Source organism: Danio aesculapii, chromosome 9, assembly GCF_903798145.1.
Source record: "Danio aesculapii chromosome 9, fDanAes4.1, whole genome shotgun sequence".
NCBI classification, from domain to species: Eukaryota; Metazoa; Chordata; class Actinopteri; order Cypriniformes; family Danionidae; genus Danio; species Danio aesculapii.
The window spans coordinates 30,652,245-30,665,021 of NC_079443.1; the positions used below are offsets into that span (position 1 = coordinate 30,652,245).

At 35.9% G+C, this 12,777-nt stretch overlaps 1 protein-coding gene across 1 annotated transcript in view; it reads left to right on the forward strand.

Moving 5' to 3' along the window:
• The window catches only part of mcf2lb (mcf.2 cell line derived transforming sequence-like b), a 28,412-nt gene extending 16,363 nt beyond the window's left edge, over positions 1–12,049 (forward strand). The window contains exons 16-31 of the mRNA XM_056465411.1: positions 384–450; positions 845–960; positions 1,969–2,038; positions 2,144–2,236; positions 3,402–3,494; positions 3,948–4,073; positions 4,170–4,391; positions 4,922–5,014; positions 5,113–5,191; positions 5,934–5,960; positions 6,177–6,234; positions 6,309–6,430; positions 6,521–6,586; positions 6,835–6,909; positions 9,431–9,540; positions 11,142–12,049. Of these exons, the coding sequence (XP_056321386.1) occupies positions 384–450; positions 845–960; positions 1,969–2,038; positions 2,144–2,236; positions 3,402–3,494; positions 3,948–4,073; positions 4,170–4,391; positions 4,922–5,014; positions 5,113–5,191; positions 5,934–5,960; positions 6,177–6,234; positions 6,309–6,430; positions 6,521–6,586; positions 6,835–6,909; positions 9,431–9,540; positions 11,142–11,219 (1,495 nt within the window). The 3' untranslated portion in view covers positions 11,220–12,049. The remainder of the gene's footprint in view (positions 1–383; positions 451–844; positions 961–1,968; positions 2,039–2,143; positions 2,237–3,401; positions 3,495–3,947; positions 4,074–4,169; positions 4,392–4,921; positions 5,015–5,112; positions 5,192–5,933; positions 5,961–6,176; positions 6,235–6,308; positions 6,431–6,520; positions 6,587–6,834; positions 6,910–9,430; positions 9,541–11,141) is intronic.
• Positions 12,050–12,777: the final 728 nt, after the last annotated feature.

Genomic DNA, 12,777 nt, shown 5'->3' on the forward strand with positions numbered 1-12,777 from the left:
TGGTATTCATGGTATTATGTTCTTGACTAATTTTGACAATTGAACAGACTATTGTGCATGTGATGACTTATACAATGAAATGACGCTGACATATTTTGGAGCGAACAGCCATTGAACTAAGAATCAACAATCAGTTTAGATCAACCAGATCTATTCACTGGAAAATTGTGCTAAATGTCGGCTACCTGTACTTAATCATTTGCAAAGATGTACTTGCACATTTGCAATTTGATGAAATGAATGAGAAAATCAAGTCTGTTGTGAACAATTGCCAAGCAGTTTAGAGGTTTGTCCATGTTGTTTAGAGAATGTAATTCCTGTTTCAAGAAATGAGCCAAACCAATAGAGAAAAGCTGTAACTGAGTTCTATTGTTTGTTCACAGGCATGTCATGAACGAGTTATTGGAAACTGAGAGAGCATATGTGGAAGAGCTTATGTGTGTGTTGCAGGTGAGTAAATCTGTCAGTGCTTGTATAAAAAATTACAGCAAACATTTGAAGTGGATCAAAACCTCACATTAAAGTCTTTGTAAAACCAAAATACCAACGCAAGTATATAATATTATATTTATTTTAATTATTTTTGTATTATTTATTAATTATACAATTAAATAATGCTTGATCCACTTGAAATAATATATTCCTGATATATATATAATATATATATATATATATATATATATATATATATATATATATATATATATATATATATATATATATATATATATATATATATATATATATATATATATATATATATATATATATATAATTATTATTATTATTATTTATTTTTTATTTTTTATTATTATTATTTTTTTCATGATGTCATCTGTTGTAGGGATATGCTGCTGAGATGGAAAATCCCTCCATGGCTCCTCTCATCCCTGCTGCCCTGCAGAACAAGAAGGACGTGTTATTTGGGAACATGCAAGAGATATACAATTTCCACAAAAGGTGAGCACCATCTGCTGGTATAAAGTTTTTTGAGCATAAGTGTGCATGTCAGGGGAAAACTGTCACATTTCAGCAAGGGAAAGGGAGCGAGGACTCAAATGCAGGAAAATAGATGGATATTTATTGATAGTAAAATAAAATAAACAGCAAAACAAACTACCCCAAGGGGTAAAACATTAACAGAAGGAAAAAAACTTGACTTGGCTGGCAAGGCAGGACATGACAGGACTGGAGCAGGAACACAGGGGAAGCATTGATGACGAACTGGCACAGGACAGCAAACATGAGGAGACTATAAGAAGAAAGAATTGACAAACAAACAAACAAACAGGTGAACTGAATAAACTAACAATGGGAAAACAAGGAGGGTGGGACTAGACAATACACTGGAGAGCACATGACACAAAGATACAACACAAGCTATGTGCTCATATAAAACAAGATTAGAACACGCAGCCAATGAGAACTCATTAACCGCGTGTTCACATGAAACACAACACTAAAGCCTGTGGCCACAATGTAAACACCGAGCCACATGCTTACACAACACCAACACAAACTTACCGTGCACTCACACATGCAATGTGCATGTTTCATCCCAGCGGCACCGCCAACTGAAACCGAAACCAACTAGACTGAGACGTTGAGAATGGAACAGTATGCTGCAGACAGAACAAACACAAACACCAGGACGAGAGCGCACATCCCAAGCGCAGCCAAGACGGCGCTCTTACAACAGACAAAGACAGACAGGAAATATAAGTGCTTGACTCAAGAAAACTTAAGCCGAGCACAACATACTAGACAAGACAAGACTACTGTCTGGACTCTGCCACCAAAACAAGAATTAACACGACCAAAGTGTCAGAATCCTGACAAAAACATAACATATTTTACCAGATATGAATTTATTAGGAATATAATGACCCCGATGAATCACACATAAGTAAAACAGCTGATGATTCATTTGAACCCATGCAACCCATTTTGTCTTGTTTTCCATCTCAGAATATTTCTCAGAGAGCTGGAGACTTACACTGACTATCCTGAGCTTGTGGGCCGCTGCTTCCTGGACTGGGTGAGCTTTATATAACTAGCAAGAAAACAGAAGTTTTATGAACAGCCTTTGGGTGTTTATTTGATATCAACAATGCTCAGACCTTTGGCCATTGTGTTTGTTTAGATGGGGGAGCTGCAAATTTATGAAAAATACTGTCACAACAAACCTCGTTCTGAGAGTCTCTGGAGACAGTGCTCCGACTGCGCCTTCTTCCAGGTTTGAATGCATACATTACAAATATCCAAAACACCATACTGCTAGTACTGTTTGCTCATTGTCCACTTTATAAGGTAATATAATGTAAAAATGGGCCAGGATTTTCCCCCAAACAGGCCCCACCTATAAACAACTGTCAACACACGCTAACATCTCACAGTGTTACAGCAGAACAGTCAATCACATTAATGGCTAATTATATCACAAATATTATTATTAACTAAAATACATAATCTACATTTCAAGAGCAGAAAGCAAAAAAATGTATAGTAAGACAACTAATGATAAACAAAACCTAAATTAACTGGAAACTACAGGACTATTCAACAATTTGTTGTAGCAGAAATTGAGACTGTGAAGTGTAGCCTCAATTTCCTGTTCTTAGCTGGCAGGATAGTGTGGTTGTCTGCTGCTATAGCTGATCTGCTTTAAAGCTGAGTGCAATGTGTGTTCAGAGATGCCCTTCTGCAGACCTGGCCGGTTGCCCAAAGAACTGATGCCCCCTGACATTTTTTTTTTTTAGACCATTGTCTTAAGTGAAATCTAGAGATGGTTGTGTGTTATCAGCTGTTCATCAGTAAGATTATACTGTCTAAGTAGGTACTACAACTTGCATCACATTCATTACAAAAGTATGAATTGATAGAAGCATTGTTTCATTCATAAATTATCTCCTGTGGCCTCATGAGAGGTAGTAGTTGAATGAGTTGAAGTCAATAGATATTGACTTCTGAATGAGTTGATGTCATTAAATATTTGCATTTACAAACAGTTGAACAGGTGTAATAATAAAGTGGGCATTGGGTGTATTTGCAGTAAGCTGTAAGTACACTGTGTATATTTGTATGACACACATTTGCCCAGAAGCTCACTTTTATCTCCACTCATCATTTGATTGCACTTCCAAAATGTTTGTTTTCACAAAATCACAATAAAATTGACTAATAAACAGTTGAAACATTGAAAATGGCCGAATACTTGAGTTTTCATTGGTAACATTGAGTACATACTGTGCTGTATACAGTACTACAGTATTCCATTCCAAACACACACACACACACAGTGTCCCCCATACTGTATACACAATAAACACAATCTATTGATGACCCTTTTGAGACAGAATACAGTTTTCAGCAAGTTTGTGAAGTTGTGTTTGTGTCATTAGGAGTGTCAGAAGAAACTAGAACACAAACTGGGACTGGACTCTTACTTACTGAAGCCTGTACAGAGGATTACTAAATACCAGCTCCTGATCAAGGTACTGCATTATATATGTGCGTGTGTGTGTGTGTGTGTGTGTGTGTGTGTGTGTGTGTGTGTATGAAGATATAATAACTGAAGTGTTTGTGTTTGACATCTAAAAAGGAGATAAATGTCAAAATCCATCTTAAAATCAGTAAGAAATGAAATTTCCCTCTATTTTCTAATTGCTTCTTGTTGATTGTTGTTGATCTCACACAAACATGAAAATGTACTCACCATTTATGTGGTGCAAAACCTTTTTGGGTTTATTTTTTTCTGATTAACACCAAGTAAGATATTTTGAAGAATGTTGAAAACCTGTAGCCATTGACATCCATAAGATGAAAAACAAATACTATGGAAGTCAATAGTTTCCAATAGTTTGTAATAAGTAAAGGCTGCTTAAGTGATTTTGGGGGAACAATCCCTTTAAAGAGGTCATATATTGAAAAACATTTGTGTGTTTTAGGAGATGATTAAGTACAGTAAAGGCTGCGAGGGCTCAGTGGAGCTGCAGGCGGCTCTTTCCTCAATACTGGGAATCCTGAAGGCCGTAAATGACTCCATGCACCTCATCGCCATCACAGGATATGATGTAAAACACATTCACACACTCTTTTACAGCTCAGAAATTAATGGTTGTTTTATGTCACTCCAAACTGTAAGCAGTAAGCACTGATTATATATGCAGGGTAATCTTGGAGACCTGGGTCGTCTGCTGATGCAGGGGTCGTTCAGCGTGTGGGCAGAGCACAAGAGAGGTCATGTGAAGGTGATGGAGCTCGCCAGGTTTAAGCCCATGCAGAGACACCTGTTCCTGCATGAGAAAGCTCTGCTCTTCTGCAAGAGACGAGAGGAGAGCGGAGAGGGATACGAAAAAGCCCCTTCATACAGCTTTAAACAGGAGCTTAGCGTGAGTGTGGCTTTCAACGACTTATGTTTATTTTCTGGTATATTCTGTTAAGAATGTAGTAACTAACAGAATTTTACCAGTTAGCATCTTTATATGGCCATTCATCTGATCTGTTGTTTAGCAAATGTAATATTTCAGATATTTTCTAGGGGTCAATTATTTAGATTTTATTATGCATTATGAATGTATTTTATCTTCAAACAAGCCAGAAGGATTTTTAAATCGAACTAAACCACAATGGTGGCGGATTGTGATCGTTGACAAATCTTTTCCACTGGTCATGACATGATTATTATTTTTTGTTATTATTGTTGTTCTCATTGTTATTATAATCAACAATTACTACATGCTCGGATAAGTAATATATAAAAAGATCAATTTTAATTTGACATGGTAACTATATATATTAAAACTTTCATTTTAATTTCTTGCAGAAAACATTTTATGTGGATTCTATATCTATTTGAATATAATTCAGATTGTAATAAAAGAAAAAAATATGTACATTTACTTTATGGTCTCATTGTTAGATGGCTGCTATTGGAATAACAGAGCATGCTAAAGGGGATAGCAAGAAGTTTGAGATCTGGTCCAGTTCAAGAGACGAGGTGTACACCATACAGGTGAGCAGTGTGTGACTGATTATTTTACATGTGAGATGTCTGCATAGACTAGGTATGTCGAGTTCATATGTGGCCTTGTGGGTTATATTATTCTACAGGCTGCGACTGAGGAGGTTAAGACCATCTGGGTGACAGAAATCCGGAAACTTCTAACAGGACAACTGGAAGCCTGCAAAGGTATGTGGTTGGATTAAGGTTGATTTGGTAGTAACTGAGAAATACAGGTTTACAGAATACAAGCCAAGTTTATATGTTTAAGGTTTTCATATTGGATATAGTCTCAAATCAGCTTTACAGAATACATGCGTCATACAGACAGTATTCTGTAATGCAGCCGGAGAGTGTGTCATAATAAAATAATATTTAAAAGGAAACGATAAATAGTTGGCCATGTTGGGCCTCAATTAAAAAAAAACATCTGATTGTACAATTACAATATAATAACTTTAGCATATCAGAATCACTAATGTGTAAGTGCAGGAAACGGAATGATTAATATAGCTGCTGTTTATCATGTGTAGTATACAGCGACTGTGTATTCATGGACATCTGTAATTGAATTATTTGCCTTAATCTGAATAAGACAATAATATGATTAAGGTGTTTACATGAGTAAACATGAGTTGCATGTTATATCACATAATTCGATTAACGTCATTGTGTTACAACGGGATGATGAAAGGAACATTCAAAAAGCATCTCATGTAAACACCTTAATCATATTATTGTCTTATTCAGATTAAGGCAAATCATTTGATTACCGATTTCCATGTAAACGTAGTCACTGTTAAAAATAAAGGTTCTTTACCGGCATCAATGGCTCCATGAAGAACGTTTAACAGACTCTAAATATTCAACTCTAGATTATTGAAATGTTCTTCACTCTGAAATTAATGGTTCTTTTATTAATTTTTAACAGAAAGGATCTTTGAGGAACCAAAAAATGGTACTATGGAATCACTTTTAAAGAGTGTATATTGTACCATTTCATCAGATATGTTTAATATAAATTCTTGAGAAGTCTGATGTGAATGCTTGGCAAAAGATAAGTGAATTAATCTGTATTTAAACAGAGAGATAAATTATGTGATTCATTTAAATGATTCTTGCAAACTACTAATGCAACACATTCATCTAAAATATGTATGTTTGTGTTATGAAGAAGCAAGTCAACAGAAGGCACCTGAGCAGTTCACCTCAGAGAGCAGCTCAACAAACAGGTGTTATTGCACACAATCACTTTTACACTAATATCTGAGCTCATTTCATAACACAGGTTTCTTTCCATTTTCAGACTGGTGAGAAATGAACGTAGTAGCCTCAAGAGTGAAGGAGCAGAGAAACAGAAGAGAGAAGAGGAAAGTGGCAAAGAACTTAAGAGCATTTTTGAATCGAGGACAGCCGAAAGGGCAAAAGGTGACCAAAAATATTAAAGAACTTGTTAAAATTTAGGTTAAAATTCCCCTTTTAAATCCTCTGTTGTTGTTGTTTTTTGCTGCTCTACAGGATCTTCGTTCAGCTTTGAGACAAAACCAAAACGACAGGATGTCCGGAGTGACCCTACGCCTCTAGGTGACCTATTTCTGCAGACCATAAATCAAACATGACGTACACACATCTCATTTAAAAGAGATTTTAAACATCAAAAAAGAAAACGGCTGATGCTTAATATAACTAATTAATTATCACCATGGCTCTCTAAAGAATACAAGCAGAAAATAAGCTGATCCTCAGAGGAACGGCTTACTTTATCTGGTGTACTTCAGCCGATCTGCTGTGCTAATGGAGAGTTGCAATCTGATTGGTTATTTTCCTCCCAGAAACAGGGCCTCACCCTAACTTGGGCGGAGTCAGGTGGTTCAGTACTTCAAGCCTGTTTCAGAGTCGTAGGAGAGGTACACATACTGAGTACACTTGTATGTGCACACTCATTCTCCACTGAGGTGTTGTGTAGCATGTGCTTGTAGGTTATATATATATATGTCTCATGTGATGCTTTCTGAAAAGTGGTAAACACGTCTCTGTGTGTTTAACAAGTTTGTTTCGGGTTATCTCTATCGACAGCATTTATTACACAATCATTTTGTCATGTCTCAGTTTGGTAATGGTAATATATTTACAATAGAGGGTTTCAAAGCAGAAATGTGAAGGTTGTAGTGACTTTATTGATTCTGTACCAAAATGTGGGTAACACTTTACAATAAAGCCCTGTTGGTTAATGTGTTAACAAGCTTTAACAAGTATTAAGCAATGCATTTGTTACAGACAGTATTTATTAATCTTAGTTAAGGTTAGTTTCTGAAAATACAAGTGTTACCTTGTTTACATTACAAAAACATAGTTTTGACTTTATTATTGTATTATTACATGTTGAAATTAAGTAAGAAAAATTATTCTGCTTATACTGCAGTAATAACCCAGCAAACAATTTTGTGTTTGATAGACGTCTAATAGACATCTAAACGTAGACAGCTTGGCTAAAACAAGGCTAAACTTGAGCTGTCAGTGAAAATCTAATAGACATCTAAGAATAGGCCAAAACTAGACTAGTCATCAAATAGACAGATTAGACAGACTTTATATGTGTAGTCATTTATTTCTGCTTATTTGACGACTAATTGAGTTTTGGCCTACTCCTATTAGATTTTCACTGACAGCCCAAATTTAGCCTTGTTTTAGCCAAGATGACTATGTTTAGACATATATTAGACATCTTTTAAAAACAAAAAAATGCTTGCTGGGAACATTTGAAGAGCCAATTCATATGATGAGTTTAAAGACATCTGTCAGGTTTTTGTCTTCAAATAGTTCCTGTGTGTAATACTAATCTCTTGCGCATCTCATTCAGAGATATTGAAGTCATTCAGTGTAAGGGACATGTATGGGATAAACAACAGTTTGTTGGGCATTAAAGGTTTTTAAATCCAGAGTAGAAGTGTAATTAAAGAATTTAAATGCTCGGCAGTCTGTTGATTGTTTTTCTTACTACGTGCCAAGTTATAGACAGGCTTAAATTACACTACCTGACAAAGGTCTTGTCGTCGATCCCAGAGTTGTTAGAGCAACAAATAATAACTTGACTTCTAGTTAACCATTTGGAAAAGTGGCAGAAGGTAGATCTCAATCACCAAAAATACTGCAGAAGACCTATTGGAACCTGGATGGACCCAAGATTCTCACAGAAATCAGTCAAGTTTGGTGAAGGAAAAATCCCCAAACTTGATTTTCCTCACCAAACCTGAAAAACCACAGGAGAGGGCAGATTCTCCAGCAGGATAGCGCTCCTTCCCGTACTTCAGCTTCCACATCAAAGTTTCTGAAAGCAAAGAATGTCAAGGTGCTCCAGGATTGGCCAGCCTAATCACCAGACATGAACATTATTAAGCATGTCTGGGGTAAAATGGAGGCTGCATTAAAGATGAATCCAAAGAATCCTGATGAACTCTGGGAGTCCTGCAAGAATGCTTTCTTTGCCATTCCAGATGACTTCAAGAGTCATTGGAGTCATTGCAGAGATGTATGGATGCAGTCCTCCAAGCTCATGGGAGTCATAAACAATATTAATTCTTTTTCCACTGTACCATGACTTTATATTCTATACTGTACATTATTTCTGTTAAGTGACAAGACTTTTGTCTAAACAAAGTCAGACCTTAATGTCCTAATAAAATAATTAAAAATCAAGGCATGATCATATTTTATTTTGGTAAAATAAATGTAATCTAGAGGCCTTTGGATTTCATGTAAGCCACTTCTGATACCAAATGATCAACTAGAAGTCAAGTTATTATTTGTTGTTCCTAAAGCTTGGATAGGTGACAAGACTTTTGTCAGGTAGTGTAATATTGCTCTTTGCAGCACAATATTTGTGGCTATCTATTTGTGACACGTTAGATCTCCCGGCTTTGAATCTGTCACAAGTAACTCATAGTAACATGTGTAGAATGCTACCTCTTCACAAATATTTTTGAGCTTATTTATGAGTTGGTTGATCTACATCGGCGTCCTGGGGAAGCCCATGTCAGTGTCCTCCAGATTACAAAAAGGAGTTACGGCCTCAGCAGTTGCTACTGAGTCTATATGGTTATTGCTGTTAATTTTTGGGTGAACTCTCCCTTTAATGTGAAGCGTTATGAAAATTTATTCAATTTGTAGAAAATCTGCCTCTATATTCATGCTGTTGATAGACATTCATTTGTTCTGAACCCGGAACATTTCACTGGTTCACACATTCACGCATGCTCTGCCTGTGGTCACGAAAGGGTCACTGGTCTGTTTCTTGTCCGTCACAGTGAGGTTTCAGGTGGACATCCTCTGTCCACGTGGCCCTCATTTATGTGTTCTCTTCCAATTCAACCCCTGTGCCTGTCTGTTTTATTCCCCTCACTTCTCTCATTGTCTCTCTGTATGTCTCAGGTTGGATGAAAGGATCTCTCTCGCTGGATGCCTCTGTGGAGCATGATGGGTATTTCAGTGCAGAAGAGCAGGCCAACTCTGACCCAGAAGAGGAGAGGGAAGACAAACTGGTGCGAGATGGGGCTGTTTTTACACTCAAACTTAGGAGCAAAATTAAAGTGTAAAGGATTACAAATACTCAAATTACTGTTACAGTAGTTTTTCCTCAGGAATTGTACATAGTAAGTAGTTATAAATATGTTTACTTTTTACTTGAATACATTTCCAGTTCTGTGTAATTTTACTGCACTATTTACTGCACAAAAAAGTTGACCTTTTTGCAGTTTGCCTTATGTTCTATTTAATTAGGAGGTTTAAATACTGTATTTTAGTGACGTCTTAAGCACTATTTTCAGCTGGATTAACTTGTCAGGTTGTAATCATAATCACACTTTTTGAGGTACCAAAAACATTTAGTAAATATATAGAATAAAGAAATATGAATAAAATACTTATTTTTAAATACAAATTTATTACATCATATCATTAGAAGAAAAGGAGTTAAAGTTAAAATAAATGCATTAAATAAATAAAAAAAACTGTAATCAATTGTCATGTATTGGACAAATAACAAACTGGCTAGCACATTCAGCTTTCTCAGTCAGAGTTTGGCCATCTGAATAAAAAAAAATAAAACATAATATTAATAATAATGTAGACCGGGTGTTACGGTGGCGCAGTGGGTAGCACGATTGCCCTGGTTCGAGCCCTGGCTGGGCCAGTTGGCATTTGTGTGAGGAGTTTGCATGTTCTCCCCAAGTTCGCATGGGTTTCTTCCGGGTGTTTCCCCTCACAATCCAAAGCCATGTGGTATAGAGAATTGAATAAGCTAAATTGGCTGTAGTGTATGTGCGTGAAGAAGTGTGTATGGGTGTTTCCCAGTGTGGGGTTGCAGCTGGAAGGGCATCCGCTGTGTAAAACATATGAATAAATTGGCGGTTCATTCCACTGTGGCGATCCCAGATTAAAAAAGGGACTAAGCCGAAAAGAAAATGAATGAATTAATGAATGATGTAGATCTTGATGATTTTTCTAGTCTCTTTTGTAAAAAAAAGTTTGTTTTGAAAGTTCATTAATAACAAAAATACAAAATTTACTTTAATATAGGCCGCTTTTGATGCCTCAAACCTTTTTATTGGTATTTTTTCTTTCTTTCAAGAATAAGGTCCAAGAATCAGAATAAAAGTTGGGCTACTTAAAAGATGTGAAACTTCACTTTCGTCATATTTTATGTTTTCTTGCACAGCTGGATGTTGGACTCTAATAATAGAGTAAAAATAGTTTGCAATACAAATGAGCTCATGTGTATGGGACAAATCCTGAGCCTTTTATCATTGAGGGGGGTCTTTCGAACCACCCAAACCCCCTCCCCCTGGCTACGGGCCTGAAACATGTACTGTGTGGAAGCATTAAAACTGTTTATGAGGGTTGTTATATGCAATGGCCCAAGAGACTCTGCATGATGTATGACTGTATGATGACTTAAATTGCTGAAGGTAGAAAAACTTTCACGGCCTAAAATTCACTATACTCTTGAGTACTACTTAAGTACTAGAAAGGCTACTTTTTAGCGCATACTTTGGGTAGTATTAAGAACACATACTTTTACTGCAGAGGGATTTTTCAGTACTCTTTCCACCACTGTTTTGACCATTACCTTTTTATGTTTCAGTGTGAAGAAGAACCGCAGCCTGTGAGGATAGAGGAAGAGATCCCATGTTTTGAAGAGACTGTGGAACCTGAGGAATGAGAGTTGAGTTTGAATGAGTCTGAAATATTATCGATGTACAGCATTCACACGTTTCATGCTTAACTCTTGAAAAGAGGGAGATGAGACATATGAAATATTCACTTTTGTGTACTCTTAAAAATAAAGGTTCCTGGTAGAACCAGCGGTTTAGAAAACCCAGATTATTATACGTTTTTGTTATCAGTGGCAGTATCACAAGAAAAATCACAATATACAGATAGTTTTAAATGTTTATGTAGAAAAATGCTTTTTAGGACCAAAAAAGTACCAGCAGGGGTCTTATTAACCAGCCAGAAGCCAAAGGGTTAGTGCCAAAAGGGTTTTACAACCTCAAGAATGACCTTTTACTCTTTAAATTTGTTAGAAACCATATATACTGTTGGCCATGTCAATAAAAACTATAATCGAACATTTGTAACATTTAGAAAAAGAAGCTTTATTTTTAAGAGTGTAGTGCACCAAAATAATGCATTATGACACCTGAGCCAGCTCTTCACACACTGTCTCGTAGAATGCTGTGATACATGTTTCATATCCCTAAAACCTTAGTAGTACTTTGTGCCACAGTAATCATACTGGGATATGGCATGTCTATTGTTAAGTCCCGTGGTCTTCAATGTGAAAGCACGTGACAGTTGTTATATCATTGTGTACAATGCAGGAAACCACGACCTACATGTAAAACAAGCATATCATATATGCAGACGTTGTTTCTCAAAGTCACCCTGTGCCATTTGGATGTAAATATGTGTGTACAAATCAATATTGTTTTATATATGCGTATAAAAATAAACTTTAGTTGATGAATTGTGCCTATGTTGATTATCCATTAATTGCGTTAATTAGAATTGTGTAAATTCTATATTCATTTATAGTCAATAATGTATAGAATATGTATATTGACATTGTCGGACTATGTATATGTGATTAAAAATGACACTTCTAATTGCTTGAATACATTAGTATCTGACATGTTATTAAAGCTATTGTATATTATTTTAATTGAGGTTAATTAATGACCAATACTCTAAAGATATAAAGAGAGAACTTCGTCCATTATCTTCTGACGGTTGCAATTGTGTGCTAAAACTTGGCTAAAACTAGTAAACAAGAGAGCTAAAACTATTTAAATAGCTAAAAGAACACATAAAATGGCAGCCCAAAAGTATAGAAACCTAGTCAGCACGCGAAAATAGACAACAGCTCATGGTAAAGCCGCGCACACATGGAGACAGAAACGAAATTCTCAGCAATATATAGGTTGGGGACAGCAGAAATTCTGGATTTGGCCGTTGTTGCATGAAAAATAAAGTTTTATGGCTTTAAATACTTCAAATACTGAGCAATTAATTTTGATCAAGATTATCTTGGAGATATTTTGAATGTACAGACGGTTGATGGTCCTTCTGTTGGAAAATAGCTTAGGATATTATAGAAAGTAGGCTTCAGCGTTTTTCTTTAAAATATATTATTTTGTGTTTACCAAGAAATTAATAAAGGTTTATGGCATAATTTCAATTTTTTAAATGAATATACTTGTAGAGCACAATGCTTAACA